Genomic DNA, 21,664 nt, shown 5'->3' with positions numbered 1-21,664 from the left:
GGATGGATGAACGAATGAGTGAATGAATGAATGAATGAGGGGGCACCCAGCAATTGGTCCGGCACGGCATAGTGGGGCAATACCGGGGAGGCCCGCCTCACGGTGTCTGGGACCCAGAAGCTTCTCTGCCTGCACTTCCATTTAGGAGAGACCCCGTTCGTCTAGAGGAACAAGGCGGGGGCAGGGGACAGAAGGCAGCAGGCAGCCTGAGCAGTTTCCGGAGAGGTGGCCAGCAGCGGTCACTCCTGGACGGTCGGGGGAGCGGCTACAGGATAGGGCTCTGGACTTACACTGCGTGACCCCGGTTCAGATTCTGTCGCTTCCCAGCTGTGCGACCTTGGCCAAGCCACCCAGAGCCAGTTTCCTCATCTGCAGGGCGAGCTGGCCACGGTATTGAAGGCATCGGGTTGTGAGGTGTGTAAAATGAAATTGCGTCTATAAAACGTTTAGCACAGTGCACCTGACGTCACAGGCCGTTATAGTAGCTGATTAGTGTTAGCATCATCGTCTTCGTACTGGAAGCAGTGGGAGCAGGAGCAGGAGCAGGATCCGTGGGGTACGTGTGTATGTTTCACGTGCGGGTTTCGACATTCTTTTCCCATGGTGCTGCCCGCTTCGGTCCCTGTGGTGACCAGGAACTGGCGAAGGCCCCGTTTGCCACACGCCTGGTGCCCCAGTTACCTACTGCAGCTGCCTGACAATTTAATGGCATAAAATGAAGACTGTTTTATTACGCGTTTGATTTCGTGGATGAGGGTTTCCGGCTGGGCGTGGCAGGGAGGGTTTGACTCCATCCCGTGCTGACTTGGACCTTAGCTGGCACGGCTTCAGTGGCTGGAGCTCTCTAGGCCGGCTCATCCCCAAGCCCTATGTCTGGTTCTCAGTTCTGGTGTCAGCTTGGTTCCTTGGCTCTTTTCCTGCATCGGCTGGGGCTTCTGTGTCCAAGAGTCCTCAGTCCCGTGCCTGGTGCCTGGGACCGCCGGGGGCTGGTCGGGCATCTGTGTCCATGCAGCCTCTTCGCACGGCTAGCCTGGGCTTCCTCCCAGCACGGCGGCCTCGGGTCGGTCAGCCCTCTTATGAGGTGACCGGCTTCCCCTAGAACGAGCATTCCGGGGAGTCCCGGGTTGGGGTGGAGGATGATGTGAGCTACAGGGCTTCTTGTGACCCAGCCTCAGAGGTCTCAGAACAAGCTTCCAGCTGGTTCTGTTCATCAGGCTGGTCAATACGACCAGCCCGGGTTCACGGGGAGAGCATTAGGCCCCCACCTCTCGATGGGAGGAGGGGGCATCCCTCGCCGACCACAGGAGGGGAGGCTTGAGTTGAGCGTTTCTGTTAGTCGGGATCGGCTGCGTCCTGGGACTGCGTGCGGCAGGCAGACCGCCTCCTAGATGCTCAGGATCGGGGCAGCGGCATGACTTCACGTGCCACGTGGGGGCTGGCAGATAGCCCAGAGCCCTGACAGTCCAGTCCTCCTTTGAAGAGGAAGAAACCCCAGTTGGGAGGTAAAAGGACTCACCCAGGGGCACACGCTGCGGGAGAAGTGCAGCGTGGGGGGCAGAACGCATGCTGTTCCTTCCCCTGAAACGCAGGTGGGGAGCACAGAGATGAGCAAGTGGCCCCCAGAGCCAGATTGCCTGGGCTCCGTCAGCTATCAGCTGTGTGGCCTTGGGCAGGTTACGTCCTCTCTCTGTGCTTCAGTTTCCCAATCTGTGAAATGGGGCCGTCGTGAAGGTTACGTGAATTAGCACTTGTATGGGAACAAATACAAGCTTAGAAGAGAGCCCAGCTCAGCCTAAGCACGAGAGCACACGTGCTTCGTAAGGAAACGTGCCACCCTGTCTTCTCCATCCCAGAAGAGCGGGCTCGTGGTTGTTCCCCGGTTTCCCCGTAGCTGCTCACGTTGCTGTCACAGGTCACGTGGGCGATGGCGTTGTCACCGCCCGTGGGATGTGGGGGGAGTAGCCGGTCCGGAGCCCCGGCTCCATTGCAGCGGAAGGAAAAGCGTGTTCCTTAAGCGCCTTCCCCTGCAGGGCACAGCGATGTGAGCACCCTGCACTTTAGAACAGCCTGGTCCGCGTACAGACTGGCTGCCTCTCCTCCTTTCCCGGGGTAACTTGCATCTTCCGCCGAAAGACGTAAGGGTGTGTGTTGAGATAAGAACGGCGAGCTATCAAATTGTTAGACACAGCGGGCCCGAGTGAGCATTTTTACTAAAAGTGTAATTAGTTTGCCGGGTGAGGCGGCATTTATTTGTGCAAGAATGTCTATTTTCAAATGGGCTTTTTTTTTCTCATCTTACACTTCGGTAGACAAACTGAGCGTCCACTGTGGGAGGCCGTGCCTCCCAGCTGTGACGCGCCCGTGGGGTGTGCGCACCCCCGTCTTGTCTTTGGTCTTTGCCCGAGTAGACAGGCAGAGAGGGGGCTGATGGAAAGTGATAGAAAGGGGGCAGCCGCCCTTCGAGGGAGAAGTGCGGAATATCCTCCTAATTGGCAAGAGCCCCAGGGCTAATGTACTTTTCTGGACTTGAAAAAAAAAAAAAAAAAAAGAAGTCCAATATTGAAAGAATTGTTATTTCCTGGCACCACCGTCTGCCCAGCGATTTTAAGTGCTGTCGTTGAGTGATGTAGACGTTAGCATACGGACTTTTGGAGCCATCCTGGGCCTGGGAAACCCAGACCCACCAAGACAGGAGCTTGTCTGGAGTAAGTGACCTGAGTTTACTGAGGAGGCAAACTACCCGGCGGGCCTGCCCCCCCCCCCCCCCCCCCGTGGAAGAATTTGCAGGTTTCTCTTCGTTTTCTCCCAGACCCGATTCGGAAACGTCCTCTTGAGCTTGTTAAATGCTGGCTTGGGGCGCAGCTCCCATGGTGGGCCAGCAGGTGGCAGTAAATAATAAACAAACAGCATCACTAACGGAACACCTGCCCCCAGCTTCTGGCTCGGCGGGCCCTGCAGGTCCCACTCGAGATTCCTGCCCGCGCAGGCCTCAGCCGCCTGGAATCAGTACCATCTGGGGGGCAACAGTCTCCCAGAAATGGTAGGGGTTTAGCTTTGCTGAACCACAGGGATGGTGATGTCCTGGGGCAGGGGCCCGTTTCCTTCAAGCCTCCGTCTGAGGAGGAAACGAGAAACAGAAAAGCAGCTCTCCTCTCTCCTTCGCAGCCCTGCCCTTCTCCGCGACTCTCCCTCCGGCCTCCAGCCGCAGCCAGGGGGCCCCGGGGGCCGTGTCGGGATGTGGGGGGGGGGGGGGGGACCAGAGGCGCGCGCGGAGTTTTCCGCGGATGCCGACGGATCGCCAGATGTCCCCTTCACCTCGATTTCAGGGGGGCCTGAGGAAGGAGGGAGGCCGCGGGGTAGCTGTAGGGTGCGCGGGGGCGAGGGGTAGGTGCTGTGTGCCGGGCCGCGTGTAGACAGGTGCGGGGTACAGCCCACGCGTCGTAGGGGCGGGTGCAGCGTGCATGGCGTGCACGTGGGAGGGGGGTGTGTGAAGTGGGTGTGTAATGTGTGTGTATCGCGTAGGGGCGGGGGTGTCGTAGGCGGGTGGAGTGGGTTGTGGGGCTGTTACAGGTGAGTGCCTGCCTAGGAGCGTGTGCACCGTGGGTCCATGTAGGTGTCCACGTGTAGGGTGCGTGTGTAGGGGTGTGTGTGGCACGCAGACGTGGGTTTCTGAGCGTGGGTGTAAGGGTGTGTTGTGTGCCCGTAGCGTGTAGGGTGAGTGATGAGGTACTCAGCCCTTTCTTTTTTTTTTTTAAAGTTTATTTATTTTTGAGGAAGAGAGAGAGAGAGAGAGAGAGCGGGGAGGGGCAGAGAGAGAGAGAGAGAGAGAGAGAGGGAAGGAGACAGAATCCCAAGCAGGCTCTGCCCTGTCAGCGCGGAGCCCAACGCAGGGCTCAGACACGAACCGTGAGATCATGACCTGAGCCGAGATCAAGAGTCGAACGCTTAGGCACTGAGCCACCCAGGCCCCCTCAGCAGTTTTCTGACCTGCCCCGGCCGGGGAGGAGGGTCAAACTTATTAGGGGCATAGCCATCGGCCTTGGTGTTTATCACCTTAAAAGCGCTGACTGCAGGAACGGTTTCCTTCGTTCTACTGGAGCCTTGTGGGGCCCAGCCCGGCAGCCGAGTCCCAGGGCGGGGACGCTAACCGGCCAGCGAGAGCGGATGCGAGGACCGGACAGCAGGCGGCAGTGTGGTGCCGCAGGAACGCTCCGAGCTGGGCAAGGGGCCAGGCCCTTCGGTCCCCTGGGCTCCCGTTTCCACTGGAGAATCTCCAGCCGGCCTCGGTGCTCTCCCCGCCTCCTCCCTGACTCCCACTCAGCAGCTCTCTGAGCGGGACTTGACTGAGGGTGACAGACGTCACATCTGTGGCCGGGGAGGAAGAGGCCGTACCTGCATCTCATGGGGGCCCGTTCAATTGGTACTTTCTCCTTGCAGGATTGAGGTGCAAGAGGGAACTTGACCTGGGCTGGGTTTTTTTTTTTAACAGGAATTAGCCTTCCCTTCAAGACAGAGGGTGGGCCCGGTGTCCTGGGTAGAGCTGGCGGGGGGGGGGGAGGGGGGGGGGTAGGGAACAAGGTAGGATCCCTTCGGGGCCTAGGAGCCTCTCGCCTGTGACCACGGCTCCCCACAACCCCTCTGCCAAGCAAACCCAGCCGGCAGGGAATAAACGGATTGAGATTTTAATAACCTCAAGGTCAATGTGAGAACTGCCATCTTTTATGGAAGATCTTCAGGAAACACACACACACACACACACACACACACACACACACCCTGAAACCAGGTGGTGTGGCCTTATGAAATAATGGGATATTCGTATCTTGCACTTTGCTAAATTCAGGGTTGACAGGACATTCCGGAGAGGTAGCCCTCGGCAGTAGCTTACACGCAGGGTAAGATGTTAACTGCCAAGTCTGGAAATCAAGCCTGAGGCACCTGACTCAGTGGAGAAAGACTTTAGGCTGCGCTGAAAATCTCTATCCGAGAGGAGGGAAAAGGGTAAATGGACAGCATTATCAAGGAGCCTTTAAACTTTCAGCAGAACACAGCCAGCGAGCTCTGTTCCGAAAAGCTGCGTTTTTGCTGAACTGGCTGGTCAGACCATGTGGGGTTGGGGAAGTGAGTCGATAGCCTTCAGGAAAAAAAAAAAAAAAGGCAGCATCAAAACAAAGGTGCGGAGCTGAATCCCTGGTAGGGGGCCGCAGGGGTGGGCCTGGGGAAAGGCGCTGGAGGCGGGGTCTGCGGGCTTCACCCCTCACTCCCGGACTGCCCAGCGTGCCAGGAGGGATGCTCAGGTTGGAGGCCTGGGAGGCAGCATCCAGAGGCCCAGGGGTGGCGTGTTTCATTTCAGGTTTCCCGGCCCCCTCTGGGGGAGCGGGCCATCTCCGTGGAGGAGACCCTCCGTGTTACATGGGTCTGCTGGTGCAGACCCCCTCCCTGCAAAGTGAGGGACAGAGGCTGACGGGGGCGGGGGGTGGTCTGAGCAGCCTTCCCAGATTACCCCAGAAGGGCAGATCTGGGCACGTAGCCTGTTGCCGTGCTTCTGGGCAGAGCCTCCAGGAGCAGGTGAGGTAACAGGAGGAGGGAGGCTCCACCCCGCACCCCTAGGCCCCCCTAAGCGAGAGCCACTAATGGGGTCAAGTATGGCCTTCCGGGGAGACTGTGTCCTTTGTCCCTTTCCAGCAGCCTCTCACGGTGGCCTTTTCAGCCTCCTGTAGGCATTTAAATAATTTCCTTTAAACAAAACCTCGCTTTTTAAATGGGAGCCTTCAAACATACATAAAAAGTGGAGAAGAAAAGAACGAAGCCATGGGGACCCACGCCCGTACCGGGGACCCACTCGAGCTCGTGCTGCCTTGTTGTGTCTGAATCCACCCCAAAGACCCCCAACCCCCCCCCCACCCGCCTGTCCCGCCGCCTCCCCAAAACAGGATTTTATTTTGAAGCGCATCCCAGACATCAGCACGCATTCTCGTGAATCCGCGTCTGGGTCGTGGTGTAGCTGAAGGGGTCGCTGAGAGCCTGCCCGTGGTGGCCTTCCGTTGCCTCGGGACCCGGTTCCGTGCGTGGAAGGACAATCCATAGCTCCGCCACAAACACCTAAGGAACCAAAGAGCCTTCCAGTTTGGGAAACGGGGCTATTCACTCGCTCGTTCGTTCGTTCATCATTCATTCACTTATGCATTCAAGATGTGTGTTTGCTAAGTGCCTACCACGTGCCAGACACAGTGCCTGACTTTACCGGGGTTCCTGCTTTTCAAGGGTGGGGTGAAGGTGGGGCCCGAGGCAGCAAACATGCACCAATAATTAGCGGTTCAAAGTCACGGAGGAGGAGAAATGCTCATTTGAGGGTCTGTGTTTCCCTGACTCCTGAGGCGAGGGGCTTGTCTTGGTTTTGGTTTTGGCTCAAAGTCAGGATCAGTGTGTGGTTCACCTTCTTCCCGGAAACATGTGCCTTCCACCCCTTGGAGCCCCGCCTCCCGTGTCTCCCGTGTCCTTGTGCCTTTCCGGCCGGGATACCAGCTTGTGTCCCTGCCTCTCTTGACTCCAGGGCCCTGAGCTCTGTGCGGGGTTGGGTCTGATTCACAGGGCATAAGAGGGACCCTCCACTCTGTTGTGTGTGTGTGCATGTGTGCAGTGTGTGCACGAGTGTATGTGTATGCTGTGTGTATACACAGTCTACGTGTATTTTTTTTTTAATGTTTATTTATTTTTGAGGCAGAGCACGCGCAGGGGAGGGGCAGCGAAAGAGGGAGACACAGAATCGGAAGCAGGCTCCAGGCTCCGAGCTGTCAGCACAGAGCCCGACGCGGGGCTTGAACTCATCAGCTGATGAGATCACGACCTGAGCCGAAGTCGGATGCTCAACCGACTGAGCCACCCAGGCGCCCCAACATGTATTGCAATTAGACCGCGTCATACAAGCCGTTTGTTGACTTGCTTCCCCCCTGATTTCTGCCAGAGCCCTCTTTCCAAGTTAGTGTGAACATAAACGGTTTTTGAAGGTGGCATAACCCCTCGTGGCATGGACAGGCCGTCCTTTATTTGACCCGCCTTCTGCCGAGGTCATCGTAGATCGCATCTGATCTTCACCACTGGAAATGACGCTGAGATGGACACCTTGGGGCGCATGTCTTTTCCTGCCGCTGCTATTACATGTTAGGTGTGAGTTCTTGTAAATGAGATCACTGGGTCGAAAGGCATGTACGTTTTAACTTTTTTTTTTTTAAGGATTTTTTTTTTTTATTTTAGAGAGAGAGAGCGTGTGCAGGTAGGGGAGGGGCAGAGGGAGAGAGAGAGAGAATCTCACGCAGGCCCACGTTCAGTGCAGAGCCCAATGCAGGACTCGATACCAGGACCCTGGGATCATGACCTGACCCAAAATCAAGAGTCAGATGCTTAACTGACTGAGCCACCCAGGTGCCCCTACATCTTAACTTCCAACACAAATTGGGAAATTCCCTCTAGAAATCTTTGCAAACTCCCCCCCCCCACCCCCCTCCAAAGGAGTCTCTTTGTGTTTCCACCCCGTCTTCCATTGTTCCCTGGAGTCAGGCTTCTCTCCAGCCGAGGTCACTTAAGCCACAACCCTTTTGGGCCTTAGTTTTTCAACTTTGAAATGAGAGAGGTCAAGGGGATGACCTTCCAGGGCATTCCCTCCGGGTCTCCGAGCCTCACGAGCAGCCTGCATCGCCCTGATCAGGCTGCAGGTGAGCAGCTCAGTCCTCCCTGGAGCACAGCTTGCTTTCTGACAGGGCCTGACCGTTGGAGAAACCAGTCAGCAAATGTTAGCCCGGTCCAGCCCTCACCCCCAACAGCCGAGGCCTGAATGCACCCGGGGTATCACTGGCCAGCAAGCTCATTACCTAGTGGAGCCCCTTCTCCATGGGCAAGCCTGTGTCAAACCTACAGCACTCTCCTAAAGTCAGGTTTAAGCTCAGGGGAGATTTAATCCAAAAAGTTTGACATTTAAGGGTCACGTACTCTTCCCAATGGCTTCAGCGTAGCCCATCTGTTGGGAATCTGGATAAACTCGGGGAAGGGTCTAAAAATACACCCACACGGCCCTTCAGAAGACCTCTAACAGATCTGGCATCTTTCTTTTTTATTATTTGAAAAAAAATTTTTTTAATTTTTATTTAGTTTTGAGAGACAGAGAGACAGAGCATGAACAGGGGAAGGGCAGAGAGAGAGGGAGACACAGAATCAGAAGCAGGCTCCAGGCTCTGAGCCACCAACACAGAGCCTGACATGGGGCTCGAACTCACAGACCGCAAGATCATGACCTGAGCCGAAGTCGGACACTCGACTGACTGAGCCACCCAGATGCCCCTCATTTTACTTAAAAAAAATTTTTTTAATGTTTATTGTTGAGAGAGAGACAGAGCACGAGCAGGGGAGGGGCAGAGAGAGAGGGAGACACAGAATCTGAAACAGGCTCCAGGCTCTGAGCCGTCAGCACAGAGCCCATCACGGGGCTCGAACTCACGAACTGCGAGATCACGACCTGAGCCGAAGTCGGACGCTCAACCGACTGAGCCGCCCACGCACCCCAGATCTGGCATCTTTAATGAGTCATCTGCCGGTCCCACAACAGCCAGTGAGGCAGGTGCCACTGAAGAGAACACTGAGGTTCAGGGAGGTCCCGTCATTACCAAGCAAGAGTGCACTGGACCCCTGGGCTGTCAGCCCACATTTGATCCAGGGCAACTAAGAGGGGAGTTTTCTGGGTTTTATTGTAAGGAATGCTTATAAAAGCAGCTGTACCGGGGCACCTGGGTGGCTCAGTCAGTTAAAGCATCTGACTTCAGCTCAGCTCAGGTCATGATCTCATGGTTTGTGAGTTGAAGCCTCACCTTATGCTCTCTGCTCTCCTGCAGAGCCTGCTTCGGATTCTGTGTCTCCCTCTCTCTCTGCTCCTCCCCTGCTCCCTCTCTCTCTCTCTCTCTCTTAAAATAAATAAAGATTTTTAAAAGACAGCTAGGGGCACCCAGGGGATGGCTCAGTCAACTAAGCGTCCAACCGACCCACACAAGTCATGATCTCGCGGTCTGTGAGTTCGAGCCTCGCGTCAGGCTCTGTGCCGACGGCTCAGAGCCTGGAGCCCGCTTCGGATTCTGTGTCTCCCTCTTTCTCTGCCCCTCCTCTGCTTGTGCTCTGTCTCTCTCTCTCTCTCAAAAATAAATAAACATAAAAAAAAAAAGGCAGCCGTATCACAACTCCTCCTTGCAACTCCCCCACCCCACCCTGAGCACAGCCCATCTGCCTTCCCAGTCTGCAGAAGACACTGAGGTTCAGAGCGTCAAAGCAGGTTGGGGCGGAACCGGGACTAGGAGAGGGAAGCCAAGGGCCCCTCTCCCCGCAGCCAGACTCTGACAGGGAACTGCCGGAGGCTTGTGGCACCTCCCAGCTGCTCAGATTCCCGCAGACGTAAAGGGCTCCGCGCTTGGGGGCTCAGCAAAAGGCGTTTCCTCTCCAGAGGCTTACAAAGCCGGAGCTGTCAGCTGGCGATTTTCATTCAGGGTCCTCAGCCCAAGCTCTTCGCGGACTTTATATGACGTCCATTTTTGCTCTTCGGAGCCTTGCGCTGACCACTTAGAAAATCGTGCTTTTCATTAGCCACATCCTCGGGGCGTGGGGACCCCAACTGGGGGGTCCACTGGCGGATACCACAAGATGGCCGGTCCCTGTGCAAACGTGGCCAAGTCCAGGATCCTGAGATTAACTCCCGTGGGTTCATTGACTAAATATGCACCGAAGGCAAACACACGATTGTTCCCAAGATGGCCTGTGTGTGGCCCAGACCCCCTTCCCCTCTGAAGGCCTCGTGGGCCTGTCTGCTCTCACTTCCCCGCGGACCACTCAGCTCCAGCCCCATGGGCCCTTTCTCTGAAACTTGAATGTGTCCAGATCGTTCCAGCCTCAGGGCCCGGGGCCCTTGCCATCCTGTCTTCCTACAACATACTCTCTGGGTCTTTGTGCACTTGGACTCCCATTTGGACCTCAGCCAGATGTGACCTGCCCAGAGGCCATTCTGGACCCAAACCAGCAGGCTCCCATCACTTGGTTTGTTTTCTTCATCGTACTTATGATTCTCCGCGGTGGTTATGTATCTGTGCGCTGTCTCCCTCTCTAGAATGTAAACGTTGGGAGGGCAGGGCCCCTGGATCCTTGCTTGCCGTGTATTATAGTGGCCAACACAGTGCCTGGCATAGCACGGATGCTCCGTAACTATCCACTGGACAGATCGCTGGGAAGGGCTTATTTCTGTATTAGTTTCTTATTTAGGTGAAAACACTCGTAAATATTTAGGATTGGAAAGCTGCGTGGCAGATTCTTAACCCATTTTGTGCTTAATCTGTATTTATCCTGAAACAAGGCACTGGTTTCCCAGATCAGAGAACAGATGCATTATTTGTTCCCACGGTGATCGGAGGGCTGGCTCCCCGTACCCGAAATCCTCGCGGGGCCATGCGGTGAGAGCCAACATACCCTGTGTCAACAGGGATCTGTAGCCTGGGGGACAAGCCCTGACGTTATGACTCTCGGAGCTTGCCTGGGCCTCTCCCGAGGTCTCTGTCTTTAAGTCTCAAGGCTCGTTTGAAGCCGGCCTCCTGCATCGCCGACCAGCAGTCTGTTCTCAGAACACCGTGACCACGGGGGACACGTGGACACATTCAGTATGTTTTACTTCCCAACATACATCTCCCAAACCGAAACATATCAGCCACCATCTCTGAGTGGCTGCCACGTGCCTAGAAATTTGTGTGCACCGTGAACCCCGTGGGGACAGACCCTGTCATCCTTTTTCCCCGTCAGGTGAGCAAGCTGACCCTTGGAGAGGTCGAGTGACCAACTGAGGTCGGTCGGCGGCACCTGAGGGCAGGGCTGAGACCCTAGGTTTGCGTGCCCCTCAAGCCCGAGTTCTCTCCTCTCTCCCGCCCGGGCTCCCCAGAGTCTGGGCAAGTTGCTTTTAACATGTTTGGTGAGTTGCAGTGGAGCTTTTGAAAAAAGAAGCCTCCGGTCTATTTATTATTCCACACCTACTGCATGCTGGGCACTATGTTAATCATGGGGGGGAAATGAGGTGGGCATGGTCTTTTCCCTCCTGGAAAAGTCTTTTTCCTCATGAAAAAGACTTCCAGTGTCTTTTGGGAGAGGCAGACATCACAAGAGGACAGCCGATGACGATGACGAGGGTAGCAAGTGAAGTAACCCAACCTGGCCGCAACCCCTGGGGCCATTCCACTGGGGCCCCTGAAGGTTGAATGGAAAGTCTTGCCCCAGGCAAGGTGTGGGGGAGGGGCTTTCTGGAAGGAGGGACTGGCAGACTCAAGGGCAGGTGAAGAGCTGGGGGAGAGTCACCGTCACCGGGGAGGGAGTCAGGAGTCAGGGACTGAAAGGGACTGCTGGCCTTGGGGGAGGGGACTGCTCTTATCCTCCGAGCACTGGGGAGCCACAGCAGGTGTAAGCAGGGGGAAGAGAGGGGATGAGCTGCATCAACTTCTCATTCATGCCAGATGTTCTCTCTAGAGCGAATGCCCTTTTCTGATCTTTCCTCGGGCCTGGGGTAAAAAGGCTGGAAGGTGCGGGAAGGGACAAATTCAGGGAAATGTGAATCACTCAAATAAGGTTTTTGGTCCTTTGGTCAAGAGCGTAACCAGCACGTCCTGGCCCTGGAGGAAAACGGCTGTTTCTGCCTCTCTCACCCGTGTGCTCACCTGGCCGTCAGTCTGGGGCCTTTTGGCAGGTTCCAGATGTGTGCACCAGGGCCACTTGCCCGACGCACGGATGGCCGGTTGGCATGGCGGCTGGGCCTCTCCCGAGAAGCTGCCAAAGACCCTCACTGCAACTCAAGGAAGCCCGCTCGTCGGGGGCCACATCCATAGCAAACACGGGTAATATTTACCAAGTATTTCTGGAAAAATGAGTGCAAAGTGCAGGAAATGCAGTGCAAATTGCTCGAAGGGAGTACATCAGCCACACAGGACATTTAATGAGTCTGAGAGGCGAGGTGTAAATTTTGGGAAAATGTCAATTGCGGTAACGTAAACAAGAATCCTCTCAAGATCTCCTTCTCCTTGAGACTGTGTTTCAGTCTCTGGTTCTCACCACAGCTGCAATTCTAGAGATCTGATTCTAGACATCAAGGAGGGGAGGAGCTGAGGAAGGAGAGAAGCTGGGGTTGCCTATGTGCCGCAAATTAGCAGAAAACATCCAGAGTAAACCTTCACCGGGGGCCTGCTGTGTTACCCCGAAAAGCCTCTTGCTGCAAAAAATCAGATCCTGCAGGAACGGGGACTAACCTGGCTGCTGATGGGTGTGGCATCGTGTGAAGGTCAGGGGAGGGTCAAGATCAAGGTCAAGGTCAAGGTCAGGGGAGGGTCGAGATCAAGGTCAAGGTCATCCAGTGCGGGTTCCCTTCTCCCACGGCCTGCGTTCCTCCAATTGCTGGGGTCTGGGAGGGACCTGGGCACCCCCAGCCTTGTCCACCCAAACCCGACCCTTCACCAGGTCAATCCAGAGTCAAGGAAAGCTAGGGAACCCACGGCCCCCAGGCGGCCGATGCTCCCTCACCCTCCCGTTGGGTCAGGAGCGGTGCCCAGGATGACAGCGTGACCGCCCGCCCTCCTCTCCCTGCAGTCCCTGACAGCATCATCATGAAGGTGCTGGGCCAGAGGCTGAGCCAGCAGGACAGCGTTCAGAAGGGGTGGGTGCTGCACGGCTTCCCGAGAGACCTGGACCAGGCTCACATGCTGCACAGCCTGGGCCACCAGCCCAGCAGGTAAGCCGCCCCCTTCCGGAAGGTCGCTGCCACTGGGCACCCCCTCCCCAGGGGCTCGGCCGACGAGGTCCCGGTGACAGCTTGCGGTTTACCAGAAGCTCCACTGCCCCTGCAGTGGCATGGCTCTTCGACACCTCCCCCTTCCCCGTCCCCGGCCACCCGCCCCGTTTGCCCCGTGAACTAGGAGTCAGGCTTGGGTTCAGGTCCCGGCTCTGTCACTTACCTCGCGGGACCCGAACTTCCTCGCCCGTGAATGCCGACCCACCCCAGACAGCCTCGCCTTCCCCAGGGGATTGTGCCAGTGAATGGATGTCTCCTGCCGTTTCTCCTCTTGCACGGTTTGCGTTTAAACCTTTGGTGCATCGGACATATATTCTGATGCGGGTATGGGGCACGGGCTGAGCACTTCCTCCCCAGATGGTTGGCCATTTGTTCCAAAACAGCGTCCAATGTCGTGGAACATCGCGTTCCTCCTCCGCTGACGTGCACCGGAGAGCACGCCGTCACTGTGTGTATTGTGGGAGGAAACGAGGGGGGTTCCAGTGGAAACAAGCAAGGCTAAGAAGTCTGAGCTCGCTCTGGCGAGGGAGTCGCCACGCCGCTCGGGTTCGGCAGCGGCCCGGAGGCTGGCAGCGGAGCGGGAAGGCCTCCCGGGTGCGCCCTGCCCGAGCTGCTGCCCTGGGAGGCCAGGTCGGGGGGCGGCCACCTCGAAGCGGGGCGCCCGTGTGCTTGGCCGGGGGACCATATGTGGCTTTCTCTGGTTGGTCCTAACCTGCAAACGGTGGCAACGATTAAGGAACCTGCTAGGTATCTGGCTGTTTTGGGGTCCCTCGTGGCAGAGACCGCGACTTGGTTTGGGAGAGTTTTTGAGTTCCTAGGTACTTGGCATCTTATCGTTATCATTTCAGCTTTTCGTTATTGGCTTTTTATCTTCACGTGGCGTGTGGAGAAGTTGTTGAAGTGCAACCTCTAATTTAAAATAAACATTATTGGCATTCTGTGGAAGGCTATTCGACAGTATTTGAGAAGAATGTGCATTTTTTAAATTTTTTAATGCTTACTTACTTTTGAGAGGGGGAGAGAGAGTGAGAGAGAGAGCGTGCACAAGCAGGGGAGGGGGAGAGAGGGAGACACAGAATCCAGAGCAGGCTCCAGGCTCCGAGCCGTCGGCACGGAGCCCGACGCGGGGCTCGAGCTCACGGACCGCGAGATCGTGACCTGAGCCGAAGTCGGACGCTCAACCGACTGAGCCACCCAGGCGCCCCAAGAATGTGTATTTTAAATTTGAAGTTATAGAATTAAATATACGTTATTAAGTCACACTTTCTCTTTTCTAAGTTTATTTTTTTTAGTCATCTGTACACCCGACGTGGGGCTCGAACCCACGACTGCTCGATCGAGAGACACATGCTCCCCTGACTGAGCCAGCCGGCGCCCCTTAGGTCCCCCTAGATCCCCTCTGTCCTTGTCTCCTCATTGCTGTGTTTGTTTTTTGTGTCTGTCATCCTGTGGACTGATTTGCTGACTTCCCGCTAACACCGCATTTTTATTAATTTCTCCTGTTTCCTTATTTCCTGCAGCTTTTGCTTTGTGTGTGTTGGTGCCGTGTTACACAGCTCACAAAGGCTTGGGTCAGCGATGTGTTCCTTGTGAAATGTCGCCCTGACGGAAGTGACCGTCTTTGACACGACCGCAGGGTGTCTGAGCGCCCCCTGTGCCCCTCCTCAGTAGCAAAACATCGGTATCAGAGAGAGAGAGAGAGAGAGAGAGAGAGAGAGAGAGAGAGTGTCTGTGTTGCAGTCTGCCTCAGGACCTCCCAGGTTCTGGCCAGAGAGGTAGAAGGCACACACTGATTCTTCTAGAACAGCCGCTCTCAGGGGCTAGCTCCACCGGAAGGCACGCCTTTTGGTCTGTTTTGCCTTTTTAAATTTTTCTTATTTCGTCGTTCCTGAAGCTCATGATCACCTTGCTTTTTCGCTTGCCTACCTTTCTTTGTATCTATGTGCTAACTAGTTCCACTCCTTATTAGAGCCCCTCCGAATAGTTTGCCACAAGGTCCGTCAGGCTATGTAATCTGTCGGCCGCAGGCTTTTTCTTTCCCTCTGATTCCTCTCTCTCGGTTGGACTGTTTTTTTGTTTTGTTTCCTCTTGGCTGACGGCATGGCTATTGTCAGACTTACCCACTGTGGCATCACGGGAGTTCCTTTGTCCTTCTCCTGTTTTCCGAGCCCCATACTCTTCCTCCGTCTGGCCTCTAGCTGTTCCTCGAGTTAAAAAGGTGGTTTTAGGGGGCGCCTGGGTGGCTCGGTCGGTTAAGCGTCCGACATTGGCTCAGGTCACGATCTCACGGTCCGTGAGTTCGAGCCCCGCGTCGGGCTCTGTGCTGACAGCTCGGAGCCTGGAGCCTGCTTCTGATTCTGTGTCTCCCTCTCTCTCGCTCCTCCCCTGTTCATGCTCTGTCTCTCTGTCTCAAAAATAAACATTAAAAAAAAAAAAAAAGGTGGTTTTAGGGGCGCCTGGGTGGCTCAGCCGGTTAAGCGTCTGACTCTTGGTTTCAGCTCGGGTCATGACCTCATTGGTTCTCGAGTTCAAGCCCCGTATCTGGCTCTGCACTGACAGCACGGAGCCTGCGTGGGATTCTCTCTCTCCCTCTCTGTCTCTGCCCCTCCTCTGCTCTCTCTGTCTCTCAAAATAAATAAACATAAAAAAAAAATTTTTTTAAAAACGGTGGTTTTAACAGAAGGAGGCTGTCACGTCCTCAACACACTTGTTCCAGACTGAAGAGGTCCCCCTCCACGGGTGCACAGTCATCCCGATGCTCCCATGCACGAGCACCCGAAGGTTCCCTTCGCCCCCCTCCCACGTGAGGAAGCTTGTTTCCACGTCTCCCGATTTTCTTTCTCTTGGTTTACTGCCTTGTTTTGGTCAAGCACATCCATCAGTAGCTTCCTGAGAAAGGTTGTGTGGGAGATACATTTTTTGAGACTTGGTGCGACCCGAAGTGCCCTTATCCTACCTTCCTACTTGCGGGGTCGGTTGGTGGGGCCAGGAATTACCCCAGTCGCTTTCCCTCCGCCATTTTGAATTGCTGTTAAGAAGCCCAATGCCAGTGTGATTCCTGGTTCTTCGTACGTGGCCTTTTTTCTTCCCTCTGGAACTTGGTAGATCTTTCCTTTATCCCCAGGGTCGTAAAGCTTCACTATAAGATTTCATTCGTTTCTTTGGTGTGGGTCTGGTTTACTTGGTTGTCCCCGAAGCTAATCTGGAATGTTCCTTTTAAATTTTATTGATCTTGTTAAATGAATTATTCTGTCTCTGGACATGTTCGTGACAGGCTTGTTATGGCAGGAGGTGGGGGTTTCCCCTTTCTGTTAAAGTTTTGTCAGTCTTTTTTTTTTTTTTAACTTATTTATTTTGAGACAGAGAGAGAACAGGGGTGGGGCAGAGAGAGAGGGAGAGAGAGAATCCCAAGCAGCCTCCACTGTCAGCGTAGAGCCCAATGCGGGGCTTGAACTCACAAACTGTGAGATCATGACCTGAACCGAAACCGAGAGCCGGACGTTCAACCAACCGGGCCAGCCACGTGCTCCAAGGTTCTGTCTGTCTTGGCCTCGTCCTTTCTCAGTAGATTCTCTTGTTGGCTTGTCGGTCTGATTGTTTTTCAGATGTCAGGTCACCCTTGGTGGTTTGCTCCAGTGTTAGAGTAGGGGATTAAGATGTTAGTGGGTGGGACCTTGTGGCCCGTGGACTTTGTCTTCATGGAAGGGCGGTCTCTTGGGGCCATTTATGCAGAACCCTCCGCCAAACTCCCCCATGATGCTCAGCTTTGTCCAAGAGGACTCGTTCAGCCTCCTTCCAGATGGTGAGGTTCTGGGGTCCAGGGGGGAGCAGGACAGTGGGAGGCAGGCGGAAACGGAAGGAGGCATCACGTGCTGCAGGCCATGTGCATATTTTTCATTTATTTCCCCTAATTTCGGTACAGATGCAAGCTCTGACCTGTGCTTGGCATTCCTCGGCCCAAGGAGCCTGAACTATACCTTCTCTAGAGCAGAAACCTTCCATTTCTACCCAAGTGGAGGAGGAGAGACACTGGTCCAGCAAGACGGTGTGAGGAAGGGATCTGGGGCTTAATCTCTTCAACCAGTCCTCCTTATTTCAGCCACCGGTTCCAGAGTGGTGCCTGTGCCTGAGCCTTTGAGGGCTTGCTGGTGAACGCTGGGTTTGTTCTCAGCCGTTCCTACTGCTGACTCGGGGTTGGCCGTTGGGGTCTCTGCAGCTGGTTGCCCCCTGCACACCTGCTTTCCAGCCCCGGACATTTTGTGTCCGTGTCCCCTTCCTCCGTTCTCTCTGTCACGTCGGGTGGGTTTCTAAAGCCCCTTGAGTCATTTTTTCGCGGGGCGGGGGGTGCTTTGGGAGGAAACAGTTTGGTGCATGTTTCAATGTGACATTCGTACTTGGAACTCAGCCCGCGGCCTCTTTGTGTTTTACTTTCAACTAGTTTGCTTCCCTTATTTTTTGTTATCGTGCAGACAGAATGAAATTGGGCTTAATGTGGTTTTTTTTACTCAACCTGCTTTTTTTTATTCCTTGAATAGCTGAAAATATCCCACTTATTTTTGCCTTTATCACTTTATTTTATGCTTCACTGGGGCTTCCTTTGTTTTCCATCTTAAAAAACATTTTTTTTTAATGTTTATTTATTTTTTGAGACAGAGAGAGAGAGACAGAGCATGAGCAGGGAAGGGGCAGAGAGAGAGGGAGACACAGAATCGGAAGCAGGCTCCAGGCTCTGAGCTGTCAGCACAGAGCCAGACGCGGGGCTCGAACCCATGACCCACGAGATCATGACCTGAGCTGAAGTCGGACGCTCAACCAACGGAGCCACCCAGGCACCCTGGGTTTTCCATCTTTTTTTTTTTTCCTTTAGTTTATTTACTTATTTTTTTAGTAAACGCTACACTCAGTGTGGGGCTCGAACTCACGACCCCAAGAGATCAAGAGTCGCACGCTCCACCCGTCTGCCGACTGAGTCTTTTCTTCCTGGTTTGTGTTTTCTTTGACTTTTCTTACTGCAGTTGTTACCTTCTCTTTTCTCCGCTAATCCATGTGGACGGTGGTCTGTGTCTCCGGCACGCTTTGTACATTTCATGTACACGGTTAGGCTTGTACGTCTCACTTTGTCAAATGAAACAGAGGCTCTCGACTGTCACGTGCAGGAGAAAGAGAGAGTGCTCCCCCACGTGCTCCCTCTTCGCCCCTGCCGGTCCACTCTCTGTCGTGAAGAGGGGCAGGCGGGGACACACGTCCTCAGGCTGTTCTGTGCCGGTCTGTGGGACACACATTCCTGTTTTCGAGATTGCTAAGCATTTCTTTCTAGAGATGTAACGATGATGTTGTCTCCAGCAATAATTATGACACTTGTGAGCTTTTAGTTCCCTGTCTTCAACCGGATTCAGAGTTCAACATCAGCTATTTCCGTAACGCAACCTCCCATTTACCAATTTTGATTCGTCTTTCCTTTGAATGGGTCGTCTGTGATGCATTTTCAGCCGGGGCATGTGCACGCTAGACGCCCTAAATTCTTGCCCGTTTGAGAGTGCCTTTCTGTTACCTTTATTTGTGAACAACATCTGGCAAAGTGAAGAACCGTTGGGTCAAATTTCTTCCCCACCGGCACTCCTGAATCATTTCCGCACTGTCCTCGGCCATCTCTGGGGCTGTAGGAGTTCCCCCGGGGGGGCGGTGGGTCAAGTGCGTCTTCTGTCTGGGTGCCCTCGCGTGCTCTCCCCCCACCCCCCAAGTTCGTTTACACTGGCTAGACCTCAGTCTTGCTTCTCTTGATGACTTTTCCCTGAGATCTTATGCATCCCATCCGGGTACGTTATTTCGGGAGGACATTCTTCTAGTACACATATTACTATTTTCCTGGCTCATTTGCTTGGCCCTCTTCTCCAGGAAGACCACTCGTGTGCGTGTCGGATAGCTATCATCTGTTTTCCATAATTGGGAATTTTTTTCTAGTAGCTTTCATGTCTTGTTCGTTTCCCATCTGTCCTTCATGATAACTTCAACTATGTTCTGTTGTGTTACTGTCTCATGGCCCCTGGTTTTTCGTTTCTGTAATGCTTTAAAAAATTTTTTTTAACATTTATTTATTTTTGAGAGCTAGAGAGATACAGAGAGAGACAGAACGAGCAGGGGAGGGGCAGAGAAAGAGGGAGACACAGAATCCGAAGCAGGCTCCAGGCTCTGAGCCATCAGCACAGAGCCCAATGCGGGGCTCGAACTCATGAGCTGTGAGATCATGACCCGAGCTGAAGTTGGACGCTCAACCGACTGAGCCATGCAGGCGCCCCTCTATAATGTTTTTATGTTTCCCTTCATTTTCTCCTTTAACTCTGTCAGCTTTTGCTCATCTCCTCTTCTATCTTGCAACTTTTCCATGATTTCTTCCATGGTAGAGTCTGTTTTTCCTAAATTGTGTTGAGTGTATTGATAAGTCTTGATTGAAAAATGTGCTTAGGTTTCCTGGAGTAATTTTTCTTCCAAAGGGTATTCATTGTCTCTCTCTATTTTTTTTCCTTCCCTTCCTTCCTTCCTTCCTTCCTTCCTTCCTTCCTTCCTTCCTCCCTCCCTCCCTCCCTCCCCCCTCCCTCCCCCCTCCCTCCCCCCCCCCTTTCTTTCTTCCTTCCTTTCTATCTATCTATCACCATTTTTTGGGAAGCATGTTTCCCTGCTTGTCTTTTGCCAACGATTTGTCCTTGAATAATAGGCCTGTCTTTTGCGTAAGAACAGCATGAGTTGGTATATTATTTTATTTCTGCGACTGCTTTAATAAATCCCCACAAACTTGGTGGCTTAAACAACACAAATCTATCGTCACCCAGCGCTGTAGGCCTGAAATCAGTAGTCGGCAGGCTGTGTCCCTTTCTGGAAGCTCTGGGAAGAATTCATCTCCTCACCCTTTCCAGGAGGCTGCCCACCGTCCTTGGCCCCTGGACCCCTTCGTCTCCAAAACCAGCAACGTTGCACACACGGACATAGTCACGTCTCCCCCTGACCAGAGCTGGGGACACTTCTCAGGCTTTCAGGACCCACGGGGTTAGATTGGGCCCACCCAGAAACTCCGGGATAATCTGACCATGTCAGGGTCTTTATCTGAATCATATCCGCAGAATCCCTTTTGCCAGGGGGAGTAACAGATTCCCACATTCTGGGGATTAGGAGGCGGCCCTCTGGGTGGGGGGGGCATTCTCCTCAACCCCTAGAGTTGAGGCCGGAGGGCTTCCTGCGGGAGGCGGAGACGTCTGGTTCTGGGGCAAACGGCCGGGGCTTCCTGTCTTACTACCCGTGTTGTCTGAGGACCTCCAGGGGCCACAGGGCCATGGGGCTAAGTGTCCACCCTTCGTGTTCTGGCAGCTTAACACACTAGGGTGCCAGTGGGCTAGCTTCTGTGCAAGGGGGTCGTCTACCTGAAGATGAAAGGCTCTGGGAAGTTGCAGAACGGTCACTTTGGGGGAGGCTGGAGGCAAGGATCCAGTGCTCGATTCTTCTGAGCCCCGAGGGAGGAAACGGCAGTTTTAGACAGGCGAGGGCACCGTGTTTATTCAGAAGCACACAGGGGGAGAATACTCAAGAAGCTCTCTGATTTAGGGCAGGTTGGCGAGGGAGCATTTCTCCATTCGCCAATAAACTCAGGTTCTAAAGACTTAGTAAACAATGCTGATTTAATTTATTTGACCCCCAGGGTGGAGGCCAAACAGAGAAAAACATGTTTGTTTCCAACACAGGTCTCATCGTCACCCCTGCTCCATCACCTTTCCTTATTTTCCTCTCCTCCTCCTCCTCCTCCTCGGGTCTGACTACTCCATTCCCCCCCCCCCACCTCAGCCTTCAATTAACATTTTTATGATTAATGCAGAAGGTAATTTTAGCCATAAACCTTCAAGTCCAGATCCAGGCTGAGAAAGCGAGAAATATTCTAAAATGAGCCCGCCTGGCATTGGCATGAATATCCGGGCTGTAATTCTGGCTCAGTTGTGATGCCAATTATAAAGCAGTCTAGCTGTGGCGTTGCTGTTTCTGACACGAGGAGGAAACCTTGGCAGAATTATAGCCTAGAAATCAATCTGGGAATACGATACAGAAATCTATAATTCAGACATGAAAACAATCTACAAAGCCTCTTTTTTTTTTTTTAGGAGGGTTCGATGAAATTAGATTAAAATAAATTTACATATATATCAATTTTATTATTAAAATATATTCATGCCAGTAAATAGAGTTATTGGAGAAGGAGAAGCTGATCTGTGTTGGACACCGAAATACACCTCTCTGGCTTATCAGAAAACAAAGTTATTGTCTCCTTGTCAAATATAAATCTCTTCTCAGAGCTAATAAATGGATAGTGTTCAAACGCAATGTTTTGTTTGACTCCTACCTCATAAACCCGTGGCACATAATACTAAATTATATTCTGCCAAGCAATATCAATCTCTAGATTCCAACATCACACGGTGAGGGAAACAGACCAAGTAATTGATGTGTTGCAAAGAAGGAGAAAAAGTTATTTGAGAACAAATAAAATGGGCTATAAAGTTTGTTAAAACATCATCATAGTAAAAAAAAAAAAAAAGAAAGAAAAAAAAGGGAGAAGAAAAAGAAAGAAACAAAGAAAGAGCTATCCGAGGCTGTATCCAGACTCTGCCCTCCGCCTGGCTGTAAAATAATTCATTTCATGCAGCAAGTTTGTGGCGCGGTCCTTCCCTTTAAAATTAATGTTTACCATAGAGAGGGAGTAGAGGATTCTGATTGATGTTGGGAAGTTTGCCGGGGAGCAGACAGGCTGGGTTTCCGCACCCCCTCCCTCCCCCTCAG

The 21,664-nt window shown here is 53.5% G+C and overlaps 1 protein-coding gene across 3 annotated transcripts in view; it reads left to right on the top strand.

Moving 5' to 3' along the window:
• The window catches only part of AK8 (adenylate kinase 8), a 124,908-nt gene that overhangs the window by 61,444 nt on the left and 41,800 nt on the right, over nucleotides 1-21,664 (top strand). For all 3 annotated transcript variants that reach the window (XM_042913981.1, XM_042913982.1, XM_042913983.1), the window contains one exon: nucleotides 12,646-12,787. In XM_042913981.1, the coding sequence (XP_042769915.1) occupies nucleotides 12,646-12,787 (142 nt within the window). The remainder of the gene's footprint in view (nucleotides 1-12,645; nucleotides 12,788-21,664) is intronic.

Source organism: Panthera leo, chromosome D4 (assembly GCF_018350215.1).
Source record: "Panthera leo isolate Ple1 chromosome D4, P.leo_Ple1_pat1.1, whole genome shotgun sequence".
NCBI classification, from domain to species: domain Eukaryota; kingdom Metazoa; phylum Chordata; class Mammalia; order Carnivora; family Felidae; genus Panthera; species Panthera leo.
The sequence above is the reverse complement of the archived record's forward strand: the minus strand, read 5'-3'. Positions and strand labels throughout refer to the sequence as shown.